General features: G+C 28.9%; 2 protein-coding genes across 2 annotated transcripts; both read right to left on the reverse strand.

Moving 5' to 3' along the window:
* Window positions 1-3,884: 3,884 nt before the first annotated feature.
* On the reverse strand, window positions 3,885-13,728 carry LOC122507499 (flocculation protein FLO11-like). Its single transcript, XM_043620248.1, has 8 exons — window positions 13,680-13,728; window positions 11,563-12,870; window positions 10,375-11,114; window positions 10,206-10,296; window positions 9,233-9,348; window positions 9,071-9,167; window positions 8,355-8,476; window positions 3,885-6,828 (listed from the first exon to the last, which is right to left on the reverse strand). Exons 1-8 carry the CDS (start codon window positions 13,726-13,728, stop codon window positions 6,664-6,666), a joined length of 2,688 nt encoding a protein of 895 aa, XP_043476183.1. The 3' UTR covers window positions 3,885-6,663.
* Window positions 13,729-15,687: 1,959 nt separating this feature from the next.
* LOC122507428 (endochitinase A-like) lies at window positions 15,688-18,625 on the reverse strand. Its single transcript, XM_043620130.1, has 5 exons — window positions 18,450-18,625; window positions 17,153-17,376; window positions 16,724-16,808; window positions 16,522-16,640; window positions 15,688-15,889 (listed from the first exon to the last, which is right to left on the reverse strand). Exons 1-5 carry the CDS (start codon window positions 18,499-18,501, stop codon window positions 15,803-15,805), a joined length of 567 nt encoding a protein of 188 aa, XP_043476065.1. The 5' UTR covers window positions 18,502-18,625; the 3' UTR covers window positions 15,688-15,802.
* Window positions 18,626-19,511: the final 886 nt, after the last annotated feature.

The raw sequence follows: 19,511 nt of genomic DNA on the forward strand, positions 1-19,511 counted from the left end.
AAATTTTTCTTATATGTTAATAATCATGTTTAAAGTAAAAATAATAATTATTGTCTAAATTGAAATATATATTTTATAAAAATTGTATAAACTCTGCCAATTTCTGATCCAATTTTTGTTCGCATTGTAGCAATTACTTATTATTTAAAATTGTACTTAAAATAGTTTACATGAAATATTATACAAGTTTTCTAAAAGCTCTCTCAGAACAAAACTTATTAACTCGGTGATTACGAATCTGACGTAAGATTTTAAAATTTCAAAATGGCGTCCTATCAAATATCAGTATAGAATTTTTTTAGAATGGATCAGATTCGCCTAAAGTTTGTTGCTTGGGAGTTTTGTGAGGTTTCTACAAAACTTATTAATGTCTATAAAATTCAAAAAATAAAAGAAAATTTACCTGTTATTATAGCCTACAAAAATAAAACTTTCTGTAGTTTCCAGGATCTATCACGAGGAGGTTATAGGTAAAGACCCCATTTTTTATTTTTTTAGATTTAACAATTTTTTTTCCTTTTTTCGGTTTTTTTATTTTTTAAATTTAAAAAAAAAATTTTCTTTGATTCTTTAAACATTCTTTCTAATTCAAATTTAGAGTGGAAGGAGGAAATCTTAAGGAGGAAATTTTAAATTTACTTTGAACTCACTATATATTACACTACAACTAAACTACACTATTCAAAAAATCTAAAGAACGCTCTCATACCAGTCAAGTATAACAGTGAGCAGCCCGCAGAATCTCTTACTGCTACTTGACTAGTTTTAAAGCACACGTTCGAGTATCGAATGAATTGAATTAGGACGCTCAAATTTTACGAGTCCTTTCTTTACCATAATTTTCAAATTATATTAGGGTTGTACAACATCCCAAGCAGCACGTAATGTTACTTCGATATCACTTGAAATATTACATTGGATTTTCGTTATATTACAGTGTTCTTACTATATGATATCAAAATAATGAATGAATAAGGTAACAAATTCTTGTCATTTATCAAGTAAATTGTTTATGTATAAAACTAGACCATTTTGGTTATAGAGTTCACACATGCATAATGTTATTGAAATTGATAAAAATTGTTCAATTATTTTCTTTATTTAATTAAAGTAAAATATTATTAATGTAATAATAAAAATAAAAGTTCCTTTTTAATAGAATTGCAAATATAATTAATAAAAATGTTAAACAATTATTTCATATCGTATTTTCAAAATATTCAAATAAGTTAATAACAATTAAATTATATAAATCTACAACTTGCAGATAGTCAGTAAATAAATTCTATTAAATAAATTTTCTATGAGTGTATTGTTTATTCTTTCTAGAGGAGAGAAAAACTTTAATTAAGAAATGGAGAATAAAGGACAATGATAGACGCTGTGCTCTATGGGACTTTATCTTTTCATTACAGCTAAACCCCATGTAGGTTCCCATATGGAAACATAAAATACTCTTAATATTGAACTATATGTAATACAAACTGACAAAATTTTGACCAACATTTCAGAATCAAGAACCGGACAATACTTTTCCAATGGTTTTTGATGTGCTAAATCCGATTGCTAATCTATCCTTTAACTCTTTCGTGCCTTTAGTACATATATTTTTACAACAAATTTTGAAGATGATTTTTTCAATTATTTTTTTTTAAATATAAACAGTTTCGTATTTCTGATCGAATTGGGTTCAAAAATATGTAAATCAAAGCGATTTTTAAAGTTTTACAAGAGTTGGTTATGCGACTTTTAAAGTTACTCCAACATTTCTAACCAAAATTTAAAAAAAAGACTTATTTTCCAAAATTTAAAATTTTTGAAAGTTTAATATCTTTGGCTAATATCGACAAAAAATGTTCAATAAAGGCTCAAAAGATGAGTCTAAAAAACTCTACAAAACTGGAGAAAACATTTATAGGTGTCTTAACTTTTTTTTAAATTATGGTCAAAAAAACTATTTTTCGGCAAAATTAAAAATCCAAAAATCATAGTTAAACTTTATTAATCTATCTCAAAGCATTCTACTTCTATGTCCACATGTGAGACCTACAATTTAAGAAAAATTCATTGTTAAAGTTCTTTATTATCTCGACATATTTCTGACAATGTGATGTTTATACACACGCACCTACGGAATTACATTTTTTTTTTAAATATCATTTATGAATTCTTGAGGTCATATAACATTATAATAAAGATATATGTCAAAAAATCATATTTGAAAAATTTTGGTATTACAATACGTCTTCATGAGAAAGGTGATTAAGAATTTAAAGTTAGATTTTCAAAATTTTCAAAATTAAAAATAGTGTAAAATTTTTTTACATCTACTCAAATTTTTGGGGTCATCATTTTGAATTTTTTAAATCTGATTTTTAATCGCAAATTTTCGTAATTTGCAACCCCAGAAACCCCCGAGTAACAATAGTTTTATGTAAATTTGAGCATTTCTGAAAAAATGTCCGCCATATTGGATCCGACATTTTGAATTTTTAAAATTCTGGAAATCTGACTTCAGCTTCGTAATCAGCGATCCCAAAAACAAGAGAGTTCACAAAAATTGTAAACTGAGTTCTTCAAAAATACTTTACTCCTTTCTTAAACTTCACTCATTGGTCAAAAAACTACCCTGACCACTAGCACCAAAAATTTAAAATTCTTAAAATTCAACATTTTTCTTTTACTTGAGGGCAAATTGCTTGAATATTTTTGAACTCTTAAAAAACACTTTACTCGTTTTTTAAACTTTACCCTTTGGTCTACTAACTACTTTGACCACTAGCACCAAAAATCGAAAATTCTTAAAATTTAATTTTTTTTCTTTTTATTTAAGGCAAATTGATTTATTATTTTTGGGCTCTTAAAAAATACTTCACTCGTCTTTTAAATTCCATCCTTTGGTTAAAAAACTACTTTGACAACTAGCACCAAAAATCGAAAATTCCTAAAATTCAATATTTTTCTCTTTATTTAAGGCAAATTGCTTTATTATTTTTGGGCTCTTTAAAAATACTTTACTCGTTTTTTAAACTTTACCCTTTGGTCTTAAAACTACTTTGACCTCTACATTTTGAACAAATTCACCGAAATTGAATAAAACTTTAAAATTATAAAATAAAAAAAATGTTGATTTTCCAAATAACGCAACTAATTTCACATTTATATTCAGAAAAATTCTTATAAAACATGTTTAAATAAATATAATCGAAATTCATTAGTGAAGATCGGTAAAAATATATTCTAATAAAAATATGTTCTATGTATGCTATATATGCTAAAGAAAAAATTGGGATAATGTTTCTAATACACTATACGTAATGTAAAAGGACTCCTATTAAAGTAACACCTTTTATGTTCTATGAAAGTATTGTAAATCCATTTTGTGTGGTGAGAATGTATTATAATTCACAGCATTGTATTCTTCAACAAACACTCTTTTACTTTCTCTCTTTCTTCATCAAAGCAACACCTGGTAGGTGTAACGTTGCCACCATTTTCTATTATAAGGATAATTTGATACATATCGCAGACTAACTATTGTGGTTTTATCCTGCTTTCAGTTCGTTGTTATAGCGACAAATAACTTGATGGAGTATTTATCTTGATATAATTTAGAAGTGATATTCATCTTAAATGCAAAATATTTTATTTTTCTCATGTAGCACGTAATATTACAGTAAAATTACTGTATTCTTCATTTAGTAATATTACAATAATAATAGAATATCTAAATTTGATTATTGGTAATTGTATACATAAATTTATTACTTTTTGAGGATAAATCTCGGAATAAATATCTATTTTCAATAATAAACTATATATTTTAATCCTTTACAAAGAAGTAACTTATGATATATTTTGTAACTTAATAATTAATAAAACAAACATGTTACTTTTATAATTATAGTTTTTACTAACTACCTAATTAATTTACGAAGAATCAATCCCTTTTTATAAATATAGTTACTTGTTGGAGTATCCATATAGTTGTTCATTTGGCCCAAATATGAAATGTATAAATACCAACAAATAAGCTGTAAAAGAGACTACATGTCTAAGTTAAACAGTAAGAACGTAAGGTTTAAGGTATTAATGTCTGCCTTTGTCAGCTCTGTGTAGACACGTCCATCAAAGCACAATAAATACTTGAACGGAAATGGGAAGAAAAAGACAAACGCAATCTCCTCGTTTTTATAAGCTAGCTTCTCTCTAGCTTCTCTTTTCTGCTCATGGATAAAAATATGTAACATGAATATATTTAATTATAAAGAGAAAAGAAATATTAACCCATTAATGCCCAAAACAAGAAAATTCTTTGATCAATTTCAACCTATATGCTTTTATGCGAATAAAACGGATCATATTTTATACCAAAAGTATTAATTTTAAAAAACACAAGAATTTTTCATTTTTACAAGTTTGATGATTTTCTTTAATCTTAAAATGTGTGTGAATAAAATTCAATTCTCAGCCATAAATGCATAGAAATTGTATACTTTTAAGCAACGTAAACTAGAATTTAAAATTTCAAGAAATATTTTTTAAGAATAATAATGATAATTTGTTAACAATGTATTATTATAAAAATATTAAAAAGATCATGACGAAGAACAAACTGAGAGGACAAAGTAAATTGTCAAAGTGGTTAATGAAAATTGTAAGTGGAAATAAGTGTATTTGAATTTGAATGTATGTATGGCTTTGCCATGCGAGGAGTTGGAGGTAGTTTTCTCGGTAGCAGGCAAGCCCATTGACTTTGTTCATTGATTTCACGTCAATCTGCAGCACCCTTGTGGGGTGTCCATGATGCGTTTACCATAAACGATAAGGGAAGGGCAGTTGAACACCCCATAAAAGGGAAATAGAATAGAAATGACCCCCTATGGGAGTCGCATTAGCGACACATGGACAACTGACAATGCCTGCGATCCCCTATGGTCTATACACCTATGTTACCCTCAAGATCTCAGCTATGTATACTGTTACATTACGTATCCTTACATGGCAGCCTATAGCCCAGAGGTTGGAACATGGAACGAGGGTTGGAATACTCATATATTTGCACCACCCTTCAAGGGTGAAACGCCATTTTGTTCAATGAGCCCCGTTTCACATGCACCCTATAGATTATAGAGTTTTTGACTTTTTCATATAAGAATGGCGTCGTGCCAAAGAAAACATTTCGAAACATTAAAAAAAAATGTTGATCAATTAAACATAATTTGCTTCTTTAATTTTTTATTTTCTACTTATTTTTGAAACCAAATTTTTATTTAACCCATTAATGGCCATAAACCATAAATTCCAAGCAAATCCGTTAAATTTTTTAAGAAATCGGCCGCCATATTGGATTCTCCATTTTGAATTTTGAAAAATTGAAACAGAATTCGTAATCAGCATTCTCAAAAACCTCCGAGTGACAAGCTTCAAGCAAATCCTTCACGTTTTAAAAACGTTGGCAGCCATATTGGATCCGCTATTTCGAATTTTAAGAACTTAACACCAGAAATTAATAAGTTTCAAATGAATTGATCTCGGAATTCATTAAGTTTTTTTAAAATTTTCCACCATATTTGAGCTGACATTTTGAATTTTGAAAAACCAATACCAGATTCGTAATGAGCCACCTAGAAAACTCACCGACTACTAAGTTTTAAGCGAATTTTCATTTATTGACAATGCGGCAGCCATGTAAAATCGGCCATATTGAATTTTGCAATTTAGACTGAAAGAAATAGGTGAGAGTGGGCTACATTGAACCAGTGTCTACAGTGAACCACTTTAATTTTCTGAGAAATGACTGAGTGAAATTTTTTTCTTATTCAATGTGTCATAATTTGTGAAGTGAGCCATCATTTTTGAATAGGTGAGAATTTTCTATGATTTTAACTTTTTTCTACTCTATACGATAAAACAAAAATACAAGTTGAACAGTTTTGCGAAATTTTAATTTTTACAATAGAGGAAGAGGTTCGGTTATGGACACCCCCGCAGAACTTTTGACAGAAATGAGATTTCTCAAATCTGACAAATATCATGTGTGTGTTATGACCGAACATAGTTTTTTATGCGAATACAAAAGTCGTTATTGGCCACCTGTGCTTTATACTATATAAATTAATTTTTCGACACGTTGAAGATAACAAAAATCTATTTTTAAATATTATTAAATGTTCAACAAATCGAAGTGAATTAATTAAAATGATAAGTTCAATGCGTATTTACACAGTAAATATGTTACATTTTGTGATCCAATACCAAGTATCACAACAATGTTCACAAGCAAAATTTTTTTCATGACGTTTTAAAATGATGGTAAAGTTTAGTTGTGAGCACTCAAATTAATTCGGTTGTGGACACCACTATTATTCTTGACAAATCGTGAAATATCGTCGTCGATATGATCGTAAGTAATTTCTTATAAAATTTAATAGTGTTTTATGAATTTTAAGAGTTTCGTGGTCCAGCACGGAAATTAATATAACAAGACTTTGATTTTTATGCGTCGTTCGTAGCTAGTAACTGTGCTGCTGAGGTTCAGTGTGAGAAATCTTATATATCTTTACATGGGGAGGAGAGGAGGTCAAAATTAGAAAAAATCATCCTTACGTAGTTAATAGATAGTAGTTTTAGAATATAATAATTTTCTAGTGTACTATTGTTCTAATAAAAATATCTGTTATTGTAATAATTATTAAAGTAATCAGCATAACCACCACTGTCCATTACAATGTATACAGCTGGACAATCGGTTGCAAGGATGCATTGATTGGTAACTCTATACCTGATGTAGGGTGTCTTGCAGACACATCCAGGATAAAGGCCAATCTAAAAAATACAAAAAGTGTAAATACAAAAAAAGTTGAAGAAAGTAATATTATTATTGTAGTAGTTATGATAGTAACAGTTATGATGTCAATGATAAGCGTTTATTACTTGAGACATAATGTATCCTTACATGTTCTGATTTCTGAACGTTCAAATGATCAAAATTTATTTATTTCTTCTTCAAATTCAAATTACCTACTCTTGTAATAATATTATACCACGTATTCAAATTAAATTGTAATGATTCTACATGTTTAATATTGTTTTTTCTTTTTATATCAGGCAGTAATTTTTTAAAACCTTTATAAAAAAATTCATTTATTTGAAAGTTCGGAACTTGTGGAACTTCCAACTTTTGCTTATGAAAATATTTTTATATTAAAGTCTATTAAAATTGTCATCGAGAAATATTTTTTCTTCTAAATCATAAATGTTGTTAAAATTAAGGCATTTTGGTAATTTTGCCATTCAAGCAACTTATTATGTCTCTAAATTTTCGAACGTTCAAGTAAAGAACAATTTTTTTGTTACTTTGATACCAAGTTGAAGTTCACAATGTTTAACATAAAAAAATTTGTTAAATTTAATCAAAAAGTAAAAATCGCTGCCAAGTTGTATATTTTTGTTATAATTTTGGAGCTCATTTCATGAACACTTTGCTTCCTCATAGAGATAATAATAATAATAATAGAAATATATGAAAAACTTTTTATAAATATGGTAAAAGTGATTGAATCTTGGGTCATTCAATGCATTTTTATATACCCTAGAAGATACATAGTTATCATAGTTTAATAGTTAAAGGAAAGTTTTCAAACAAAAAAGTTGAGAAAATGTCATTTTCCACAATTTTTGTTTTTTAAAATACCAATAATTTCGAAATCTATGATCAAATTAAGTTCAAAAATAGACCAATTGTAGCGTTTTTCAATTCTCTACAAGTTGATAATGATACTTTTAAAGTTATTTCTACATTTTTCAACAAAATTTTTAAAAAAGTCTTATTTTCCAAACTTTTAGATTTTTAAAAGTTTAAAATCTCCGGTTAATATGGACAAAAAATGTTCAATAAGGACTCAAAAGATGCGTCTGAAAAAACTCTACAAAATTAGAGAAAAACATTTATAGGTATCCTAACATTTTTCTTAAGTTATGGGCAAAAAACTATTTTTTGAAGAATTAAAAAACCAAAAAAAATATAGTTAAACTTTATGAATCGGGCTGAAAATACTCTTATATTGTGTCCGCACGTGAGACCTACAATTTAAACAAAATTCTTCTCTATATCTCTTCATGATCTCGAGATTATTTATGAAAATTTAATATTTACACACACACACGCGCACATACGGAATGACATTTTTAAAAAATGTGAGTTTTAACTCCTAAGGTCAAATAATATAAAGATATGTTAAAAAATCGAACTCGAAAAATTTTGATATTACAATACTTTCTCTATGAGGAAGCAATTAAACAATAAATTAATAATTCATCAAAAGTAAATGAAAATAAAATCATCTACGTGCTTTATTGCAAATTGTTGGCCCCTGTCGGTTCTCACAAGAAGGTCTGCAGTCTGGATGTGGTGCTCTTGCATCATACAATTGATTCGTTCCACAAAGTGAAGTTTGGCGCTTTCGTCTTGAAGCTTAAACGTGCAATATTTAATTTATTAAATTATGCATTAATAAATTGAAATTAATAAATTAATATCAATGTCTATTACATCACTTGTCTAAGTGATATAATTTTTTCACATACACGGAAAGACATTTTATTTAAAAATTTAATAAGCAGATTATTAAACTTGGTTTTTTTGATATTTCATATTTTTACTCATAATATAGTATGCTTACAAGAAATGTTTCCAAACGAATTTTGAAAAAAGTATGTTTATTCTAGACCCCAGTAGCACGTTGTATTACAGAAATATTGAGAACACTCCTTAACATTACAATATTGCCTCAATGTTGTCGATGTTACTGGAATATACTGCTGGAACGTTCCCAACATTACGTGCTACTAGGGGAGAGTTTTCAGATACTTAGCAGCAAAATTGTGACCCACTCATGACCACAATGGATTAGTATTTCGTAAAAATTTCGAATAGCTCTGAGTTTTATATATCTGTTTGTTACATTTTGTAATAAAATGTCTTTCTGTTCTACAAATTTGTTTCCAGTTGAAAAGAACTCTGCAGTGAAAACTTTCTGTAAAATAGTGACTTTATTGCCTAAATTACCGATATTTGTTCCAGGACATTCTAATCGAAGAATGCATTGATTAGTGATTGTATTTCTGACATACAATGGAAGACAAACACAACCAGGATATAAGGTCTGGAATAATAATAAAGTTATACATGTAATCTAACACAGTATTTTAAAAAAGATTGAAAACTTACTGAACTACATATTCTTAGACCTTGAGGATTTTCACAAGTTGGTCGGCATGAAGGTTGTGCTGCTCTTGCATCATATGTTTCATTTGTACCACAAATCTTTGACGATGCCGTAGTAGCTGTTAAACAAATAGATTTTAGACATATTGCACAACTAGCAAACAGACAGATCAGTAAATATTTTACTAGTTTTCATTATGACATACGACTGAATTTCAGTGAAAATTTTACTGAAGTGATTCAGGCACTATAATTCCAACTATTTCATCAGTGAAATTTCACTAATTAAAATTTAGATAGAAGGCAAGCACTAAATTTGCAAAAAGCTGCAAATATTTATAACAAATTTAAAAATATAGTTGGGTCGTCTAATTGTCAGATTGCTTAAATTTTTCACTACCTCAAATATTCAAAAAAAATTGGGATGCATAAAATTTCCGCAACTGATAAATAACCTAACTGTCATTTAACTGAAAAACGTATAACAGAATTAAAATTTAACAAATTATTCACGTAACAGGCTCACGCAGCATCTGTTCCAACAAGAAAAACAGTAATGCAAATTTTACAATATTGAGGAAATGTTGTTTGCAAGTTTAGTTGCTTCTTCAGAGCATCATCATGTGATACCACACTGATGTATTTTGAAAATAAAGAGATCATGCAAGTAAGAAAAGGTTCTCGAACAACTGCTTCACTCTTCTTTGAGTCCCAGGTTACAATGTATTCAGGGGTAGTGAGATAGTGGATGATCTAGTTAAGAAAAAAGTGAGGAACAATTTATTCTGCTTGAGCCTCCGATTGGTGTTTCTGATAAATGTTTAGAGGCAAAAATAATAACAGGGCTGTCAACTGGTCATGGAGATTTGCGTTATCATAGGTATAAAATGGGGATTATAGAAGATCCTAAATAGTAGGAGGCTTTTCATAGAATGAAATCCATCATTTAGGCGACCCAAAGGTACTATATAATTACTTCTTGATGGGCAGTTCTCGCGAATGATGCATACATTGTTTGCGTTTCTGACAGGTTGTGCTGGTCTGCATACACAACCTGGATAAAATCCCTAAAAAGGAAAAAGAAAATATAGTACTTAATTTTTCCCGAAAGACGCAGTGTTTTAATTATTAATTTTTCATAATACTTTAGGACAATCAGGTTGACCGTAAGGATAAGCACAGGAGGTTTGACATTTTATGTGCAAGGCATTGGCGTTATATATTTGTCTCTCTGAGCACACTTTTGATGGAGCTGTTGCAAGTGTCATCGCTTGAGTCGATAATGTAGATGACGAGATAGTTGTTGAATATGTCGTGGAAATAGTTGTAGAGGTTGTCGACTCAGTAGAAGATTCAGAAGTTGAAAGTGATGATGACTGCGTTGTTGATTGTGTAGAAGGTTCAGAACTAGAAACTGAGGAAGATTGAGTTGTTGATTGTGTAGAAGGTTCTGAACTAGAAACTGATGATGATTGAGTTGTTGAATCAGTAGAAGATACAGAAGTTTCTACTGATGATGATGATTGTGTTGTTGATTCAGTAGAAGATGAAGAAGTTACTGCTAACGTTGATTGAGTCGTTGACTCTGTCGAGGGATCAGAAGTTGAATCCGTAGAAGATTGGGTTGTTAATTCTGTAGAGGGTTCAGAAACTAAAACTGATGAGGATAAAGTTGTCGATTCAGTTGATGGCGTAGTATTTGACTCGATAGAGGATTGAGTTGTTGACTCTGTAGAAGATATGGATGTTAAAACTGATGATGACTGAGTTGTTAAGTCAGTTAATGGTATAGATGTTGTACTGAATGCAGATGTTTGATCTGTTGTTGATGCTGTCGTTAATACTGTGGTTGATGCACTTGTAGGTTGAGTTGATATTGTAGTTCCTATAAAAATTATGTTTTCTACAAATATTGTTATAAACAAATATTTACTATAAAAAAATCATAATTAATGTTCTAAATTTTGAATTTTGCTCATTAATAAAATTTTGAGCACTGGAAATTAAATACAATAAAATTGTAATGTACCGTAAATAATTACAAAACATTTACTATCTTTAGACATAAATGAATTAATAAATTAGAGTTATTAGGTACCAAAGTAACCTGTAAGTTATCAACAAGCTTGCGGCAAGTTTTCAAAACTTGCAGTACAAGCTTGATGCTGATAGAAAAATGTCTTCATAACTTTATAGAATGCAAGCTACCATTGTTAACTTACGAAATAGGCAAGCTCACTTACTGTAGAATTATGAGAACATTTTTCTACTTGCTGCAAGCTTTTACTGAAAATTTCCTGCAAGTTAGGAAATGTGCATGCAAAATATCTCACGTAATGACTGTGTTGTAGAGGATTGACTTGTTGACAATGTAGATGGTGCAGAAGTGGAAACTGATGAAGATTGAGTTGTTACTTCAGTAGAGGGTACTGAAGTTGGTGCTGATGGTGATTGAGTTGTTGAAGCAGTTAAAGGTACAGTAATAATTACGGTAGAGGACTGAGTTGTTATTTCAGTAGAGGGTATTGATGTTAACTGCGTAGATGATATTGTTGTAGTTTGGATAGAAGGTATAGAAGTTGAAATAGATGATGAATGGCTTGTTGACTCAGTAGAAGTTCCGGTAATTGACTGCGTAGAGGCCAGAGTTGTTGACTCAGTAGTTCCAGTAGTAGATTCTGTTGATGATTGTGTTGTCGACTGAATAGAAGTTCCGGTAGTAGATTCTGATGATGATTGTGTTGTCGACTGAGTAGAAGTTCCGGTAGTAGACTCCGGTGATGATTGTGTTGTCGACTGAGTAGAAGTTCCGGTAGTAGACTCTGTTGATGGTTGTGTTGTCGACTGAGTAGAAGTTCCGGTAGTAGACTCTGTTGATGGTTGTGTTGTCGACTGAGTAGAAGTTTCGGTAGTAGACTCTGTTGATGGTTGTGTTGTCGACTGAGTAGAAATTGGAGTAGTAGACTCCGGTGATAATTGCGTTGTCGACTGAGTAGAAGTTCCTGTAGTAGTCTCTGGTGATGATTGTGTTGTCGACTGAGTAGAAGTTCCGGTAGTAGACTCTGTTGATGGTTGTGTTGTGGACTGAGTAGAAATTGGAGTAGTAGACTCCGGTGATAATTGCGTTGTCGACTGAGTAGAAGTTCCTGTAGTAGTCTCTGGTGATGATTGTGTTGTCGACTGAGTAGAAGTTCCGGTAGTAGACTCTGTTGATGGTTGTGTTGTCGACTGAGTAGAAACTGGTGTAGTTGACTCTGTTGATGATTGTGTTGTCGACTGAATAGAAGTTCCGGTAGTAGATTCTGATGATGATTGTGTTGTCGACTGAGTAGAAGTTCCGGTAGTAGACTCTGTTGATAGTTGTGTTGTCGACTCAGTAGAAATTAGAGTAGCAGACTCTGTTGATGGTTGTGTTGTCGACTCTGTAGAAATTGGAGTAGTAGACTCTGTGGATGTTTGTGTTGTTGACTCTGTAGAAATTGGAGTAGTAGACTCTGTGGATGTTTGTGTTGTTGACTTGGTAGATAGTTCAGATGTTGCTGCTGATGACGATTGAGTTGTCGACTCAGTAGTTGTTAGTGTAGAGCTTGTAGTTGTTGACTCAGTCGATTCAGAAATGTTGTGTATTGTCTCAAACAATTCTAATTCACATAGAAAGTGGAGTCATAATGAATGCAAAATTGTTGCGTATTCTTTTAACACAGCTTTTGTTGTTAATATGACACTTACTTTTATTAGAATATTGATAATGAAACAAAAATTAAATAATTTTTGTTCATTATTTGGGTTAAAATATGTTTCTGATGTTATTACGAAACTTTTGTTTAATGCCAGCTTTGTGTCTACTTGCGCTATTAATTGTGGTACTGTTACTGATGTTTCTCATGCTGACTTTGTTACTGTTTCTGCTGTAGTTGATTCCATTGATGTTTGAAAGTAAGGCTGATTTTGAAATTTTTGCCGACACTAGTTTTGATGATGTTTCTGGTGTTCGTTCAATACTTAAATTTGAATGTTACCTTGTTGGTGTTTCTACTAGTCTCTTACAGTAATGGTAAATGAATTAAATTTGTATTAAAAGTACAAATCCATAGTTAATATTCTAAATACCATTGTAATTTCAAATACTGAAAATTTTATTGCAGAGATATAAACAAATATCTGATCTTACACATTGTATCAGTAAGAATTGCTTTTATTTTTTTAATACTTTTAAATGATTTGAAATAGAATTGCAACATAAAATTAATTTAAAAATTAGGTACCTATTGTAGGGCAGTTTGTTGGAAGAATGCATACGTTATTTTCTTCATTTCTGACAAATTTTGGTTTACAAGTGCAACCAGAAACAATTGGCTAAAAATATAAAATAAGATTTAAAATGTAAAGGATTTTCAATGTAAATAAATATTTATGCAAAAGAGAAAGTAAAAGAAATTGTTCAACATACTTGAGGACATGGTGAAATCCCATAAAGGTTCGAACATGTAGGTTGACATGCTGGATTTATTGCATTGGAGGAATATAATTCTTTTACTGTTGGACAAAGTGATCCTTTCGAAAAAAAAGTTTTTCGTTACAAATAATAACAAAGCTTTTTCAATAGAATAAATAAAATCATCACTGTTTTTAAATTAATTCACATGTACTTAAAGTAAATTCAACAAAAAATAAAAAAAAGAGTACACTTATGGGCATGTGGGAAAATGCCCTTCGAAGAAGTGATTTTCCGCTTCTCATCACACTCCTAAATAAGTTGAAATATCGAGTTCGAATTTGTCAAAATAATTTAGATGTGAGTGCACTGATTAAGAATCTCCTCCATATTTAAAAATTATTTTTGAAATAAGTATTGTAAAGTAGTTAAAAAAATTAGATTTTTGATGGAAGTGGGGATATTGTCCCCAAGCGAGCACAGACATTAAATCTATGTGTCAGAAGGTGGCGGCAATTCGAGCTAGTGGCCGCCGCTGAACTAACATCAAATTAGCCCACTTTCAATCTTTAATAAAATCATTTCCTCACAAAATTATTGTAAATATGGAGAAGAGCGCGCAATATGAAACCGAAATATTTTATCCTTACAAGATGAGAAGTAAAAGTAAAACCCCTTCTTCCAAATATTTAAACAATTTTTTCAATAATTATTTATCAAAAATTTTTGAAAATTTTGAGAAGAGCGCGTGTCTCTAAAAAAATCTAAAATGTTTCAAAAAATCACAACCCAAAATATTCTTTTCTTTTTGAATGAGAAGTCCAACCACGAAACCACTGTTTCTCCCACTTGCACTTAATTAATTTATTATAAAGTATTACCTTCTGGAGGACAATTGCCAGCAATAATACACTGTCCATTAGTAGTTCTCAAATACCCACTTTTGCAAACACAGTCAGAAGTAGATGACTAAAAATATATATTTCAGAGAAATTTCACTTATGAGAAAGATTAATTTTATTGTGTAAAATTTGTTAGACACTTTTTTATTAACTAAAGAAACTTTTCCTTACTTCCTGACAAGGTGATATTCCGTTTTTATTTGTACACGAAGGTTGACAATTTACATTCACTGAGTTTGGGAGAGAAACTTCTCCAGTTTTACAAGTTTCTTGATACGATGTTTCTTACAAAGAAAATAAAAAGCAGAATTAAAGATTTCTTTTTACATTTTTTTCACTAATATATAAAATAGAAATAATAATTAAAAAATTATTTACCAATTAATAAGACGAAAAATGAGAAGAATAGAATCCAAATTTTATAAAACATTTTATTTCCAAAGAGTATTTGAGAATAGTGAAAAAATATTGACAAAAAATGACATTTTGTTCTTCTGATATTACTATTCATAAATCAATGTTGATAAAATAGAAGAAAGAAATTCTTATCTTACATTGCTTTTTTCAAAAACAATTGTTTAATCTCACGTACCTGATAAAAGTTTTAAATTTACCATTTAATGTTAAACAACAATAGTAATAATAAAATAAAGTAAATGTATGAATAATAAAATGTTTTTTTTAATATAATATTAGTAAAAAAGATAAATTTATTTTCTTATATTAAAAAACAAAAAAGTTCGCTTCGATGACTATTAATTGTACTCTTCTCTATCATTCTTTCAAATGTGAACCCGAAATATTTTGTATTTTGAAAATGACAAGTAATTTCCAAAACCACTCTTTTGTCATGTTTAAACAATTTTTTCAGTAATTATTTGTGAAGATTATGTAAAATACCGAGAATATCCCAAGTCAGTGTATCTTTCTCTATTACTTTCGAAAAATTCCAATCCAAAATATTCTTTTTTTCTAAAATGAGAAGTATTTTGTTAAACCATTTTTTCTTCCATATATATGACATTAAAAAATGTTTAAATTTAAAAAGCTAAAGTTAGAATTATTTATTGTCATGTGCAACAATTTAAATGTTGAAGGAAGGTTTTTTATATAACAAAGAATGTTGTATTACTTTTTACTGAATTTCCAATAAAAATTACAATATTTATAAAATCCCAATAATGCACTCATGATAGCTTTTGTAATTGTATAAATAAGCAATGTTATTTTAAACAATCAACAGTCAAGCATGGAGATACAATTGTTGCTAGTGCTGTTAGTAAGAACGTAATTTTTTTGACAAACACATCCTGGGTAAAGATCCTAAAAAATATTTTAAAATATAAACATAATATTTCCTTCATGTTACAGTAAAGTCTTGTAACTATTAAATTTTCGTAAATGCTCAATCAAATTTAAAAAATGTGTATTTAACATCAAAAAGTACTTAAAAGAACTAAGAATGTAGTTGGTGCAAACAGATTTTGCAGTTGTTTTTATAATTTAACTAATTTTTTAATTAATTGAATTCCAAATTTTTAACTTAATAAGAAATAATTAAATTATTGTTAAAAAAAAAAAAAAAAAAAAAAATTATTGTTACTGAAAAGTAATTACTTTAACTGCTTTTCACTTTACTACCCAACAATAGTTAAATTTTTCAAATAAATTATTTTCGTTGTAAAAATTTAATTAGCAATTAGGTGTATTAAACCATTTCAACTTAATAATTCGTGAATATTTTTCAATTCTAGATTTTTACTAAAATAAAAAATGAATTTCAGAAGATAAAATTTTTGTTAAAGAACAACAATTCCAATACAATTATTTTAACCATTTAGACACACTTTTGATCAAGAAGTTACAATTAAAAAGTAAAAAAAAATTAAGATTCAAAACTTGTAATCAGTTTTAAAGAACATTATCCAATAAAATAATATAAATTTAAAAAATACCATTCTACAATATACAGTTCCTGAAAGATTTTGGCAGGTTGGTCTACACTCAAGAGATGCTGCTCTGGCATCGTATGTTTGATTGGCTGTACATGTAGTTGAAGCGGCAGTTGTAGTTGCTGTTAAATAAATTGAAATTTACCTCTCTTATCAAAAATGAAATAAAAAACTAAACGAAAATTATAAGAAATTTGATAATTACTTGCAGGACAGTTTGTAATAAGAATGCATGCATAATTTGCGTTCCTGGTATATCCTGAGATACAAACACAACCAGGATAGTAGCCCTACAAAAAAGTATATTTGAGGAACTAAAATAAAAAATGTAGGTATTATAAATCACAGCCATATTGAATCCGACATTTTGAGTTTTGAAAATCCGGCTCAAATTTTGTATGAATGACAATAAAATTAAAAATTAATAAAAGTTTAAAAATACGTCGTATTCGTAACTATAGCGATTACAAAAACCCCAGAGTCATAAATTCAAGCAGATTTGATTGATTTTCCATTTCATCGTCCGACATATTGCACCAAGCCGAGGTGTCTTATTGTTTATACATCCAAAACACGATAACATAAAAAAATTTTTAAAATGTTTTTGAGATTGTTCTAAAAATGATATATTTACCTGAGGGCAATTTAGCTCTCCAGAGGGATAGGCACAAGAACCTTGACATGTTACGTATAAAGCATTAGGAGAGTACATTTCATTAGTTCCTGTGCAGATTGCTGATGAAAATGGTGGAACCTGAGTTGTTGTCGTCGTTGTTGTTGTCGTTGTTGTCGTTGTTGTCGTTGACTCAGTTGAAACTGTTGAAGTAGTTGAATCAGTTGAGACTGTTGTATCTGTTGCTGTTAAAAAAGAAATAATTACAAATCTAAAATTACTTTTACTTAGTAATATGTAAATAAAAAGAAGAGGAATAATATTTAAAGGAACTAATTTAATTTAAAAAAAATTAGCATACTGGTTACAGGACAATTTTTCAGTAAAATACAAGTGTTAGCTGCTACATTTCTAAGATATTGGGATTTAGAAATGCAATTATCAACATTTGGCTGGAAAAAAGACATAAGTAAAATATTTAGGTATAGAAAATTATAAGCAGCATGATATAGATAAGGCTCTTCTTCTGTTACTTCTGTACATGGTGTAATTCATTTGGTCTATTTAAAAAAAAGTATTTTTGTTAATCCTTTTAAAGAAACTTATTTTCTTAGCCCGAAAATGTTTAAAAATTAATTCAACTAAATGTGAAACCAAATTTTTTACGCCATTAAATTTCTTTAGCCGATTCAAAATGGTTTTAGTAGCAAAAAGTAATAAAAAAATCTATTAACTTCACAGAAAATTGATTTAAAAAGTTATACATATTTCAAAATGTATTTAAATAATACATTTAATTGTTGATAAAAATAAAAGTAAGTAACATAAAAAAAATCCTACGTGTGTCGATAGCTGTTGATGTATAGAAAATAACAACATTTTCGTTTTTTCCAGATCAAAAATTAAGAACGTTAGTTGTCTGGCCATGGAATCCTGAAACGAGACGCTTTCCAATAAAATGCTGCACAGCCACCATTTTTTAATAAAATTTAAAAAATATATATTTATTTTGCACATCCATACTCATGTAATACTCATGAAATGGTCAATCAAAAATCTGTAGAGTATGTTTTAATACGTATTTTACAGATTTTTGATTGACCATTTCATTTAGAAAATCATAAATTCTCAAAAATATGATAAAAACGATGGTTGACACTTTTCATTTACTCTATTCTCTAGACTTGTACATGTTTGTGAATTTAAAATTCCTACGCGAAGTAAAAACGAAAAGAATTTTTTTCTCTATTAAACTAGACATTTTTTATATTATTCCTCTTATGCGTTAATATATTAAAAAATTGAAAAATCAATTTACCTATGAATGTTAAAAATTGGAAAAAGAAAAGAAAATAAATTATAATAGACATCTCGATTTTTCTTAAAATGGATAAACTCTTTAAGAAATGTGTTAATTTTAATATTAATAAACTAGAATTTTTTATTTGTATTTCACAAAAACTTTTGTAAAGCTGCTTAAATTTTCTTTGCTGAAATCATACTGAAATGATTGCAAAAATGAATAAAAGGCAGAAAATCCTTAGATAATCATTAAGAATTGTAAATGCAAGTTCACGTATAACCACTTTTTACAAATAGATATTGAAAAATAACAATTATACAAAAATATTCTTTACAATAACCAATAAAAAAAGATGTTTTCCTCTTAAGTATAATTTTTTAGAATTTTAATTTTCTTCAAGTTTTCTTATTTTATTGCTTACTTAATTAATAAAGATTGTGTACAGCTTCATTTATATACCAATTAAAAGAAATAACTGGCAAAAAAGTTTACTAAATAGAATCAATAATTTATGTACCAAAAATAAAATAAATAAAATAAGTAAATCTTGAAGTGAAGGAGTCAACACTTATATTTGACTAGTCGAGCGAGATTATTTTTCATTCATAATGAAAAAAAAATAAGTAAAACGAATATTTACGTATTATAAGTCTGAACTTCATAATTCAAAATGGAGGATCCAATATGGCTGCCAACTTTTAAAATACTTGTCTGATTCGCTTGAAACTTGTCACTCGGGGATTTTCGAGAATGTTGATTACGAATTCGTTTTCAATTTTTCTAAATTCAAAGTGGCGGATCCAAAATGGCGTAGTATTTTTGGAAAAAACTTAACAAATTTGATTAAAATTTGTTATTAGAGGATTCTCCAGGTGGCTAATTACGGACCTGGTGTTAATTTTTCAAAATTTTAAATAAATCCAATATGGCGGCCGATTTCTGAAAAAGTCAACAAGTTTGCTGAAAAATATTTTTATTGGAGGGTTTTTGACGTGGCATATTATGAATCTGGTATGTTAATTTTTTATAACAAATATTAGTGTTTAAGGGTAGTTGCATGAATTAGAGGTTGTTTTT

Source organism: Leptopilina heterotoma, unplaced genomic scaffold (assembly GCF_015476425.1).
Source record: "Leptopilina heterotoma isolate Lh14 unplaced genomic scaffold, ASM1547642v1 Lhet_47, whole genome shotgun sequence".
Lineage (NCBI taxonomy): Eukaryota > Metazoa > Arthropoda > Insecta > Hymenoptera > Figitidae > Leptopilina > Leptopilina heterotoma.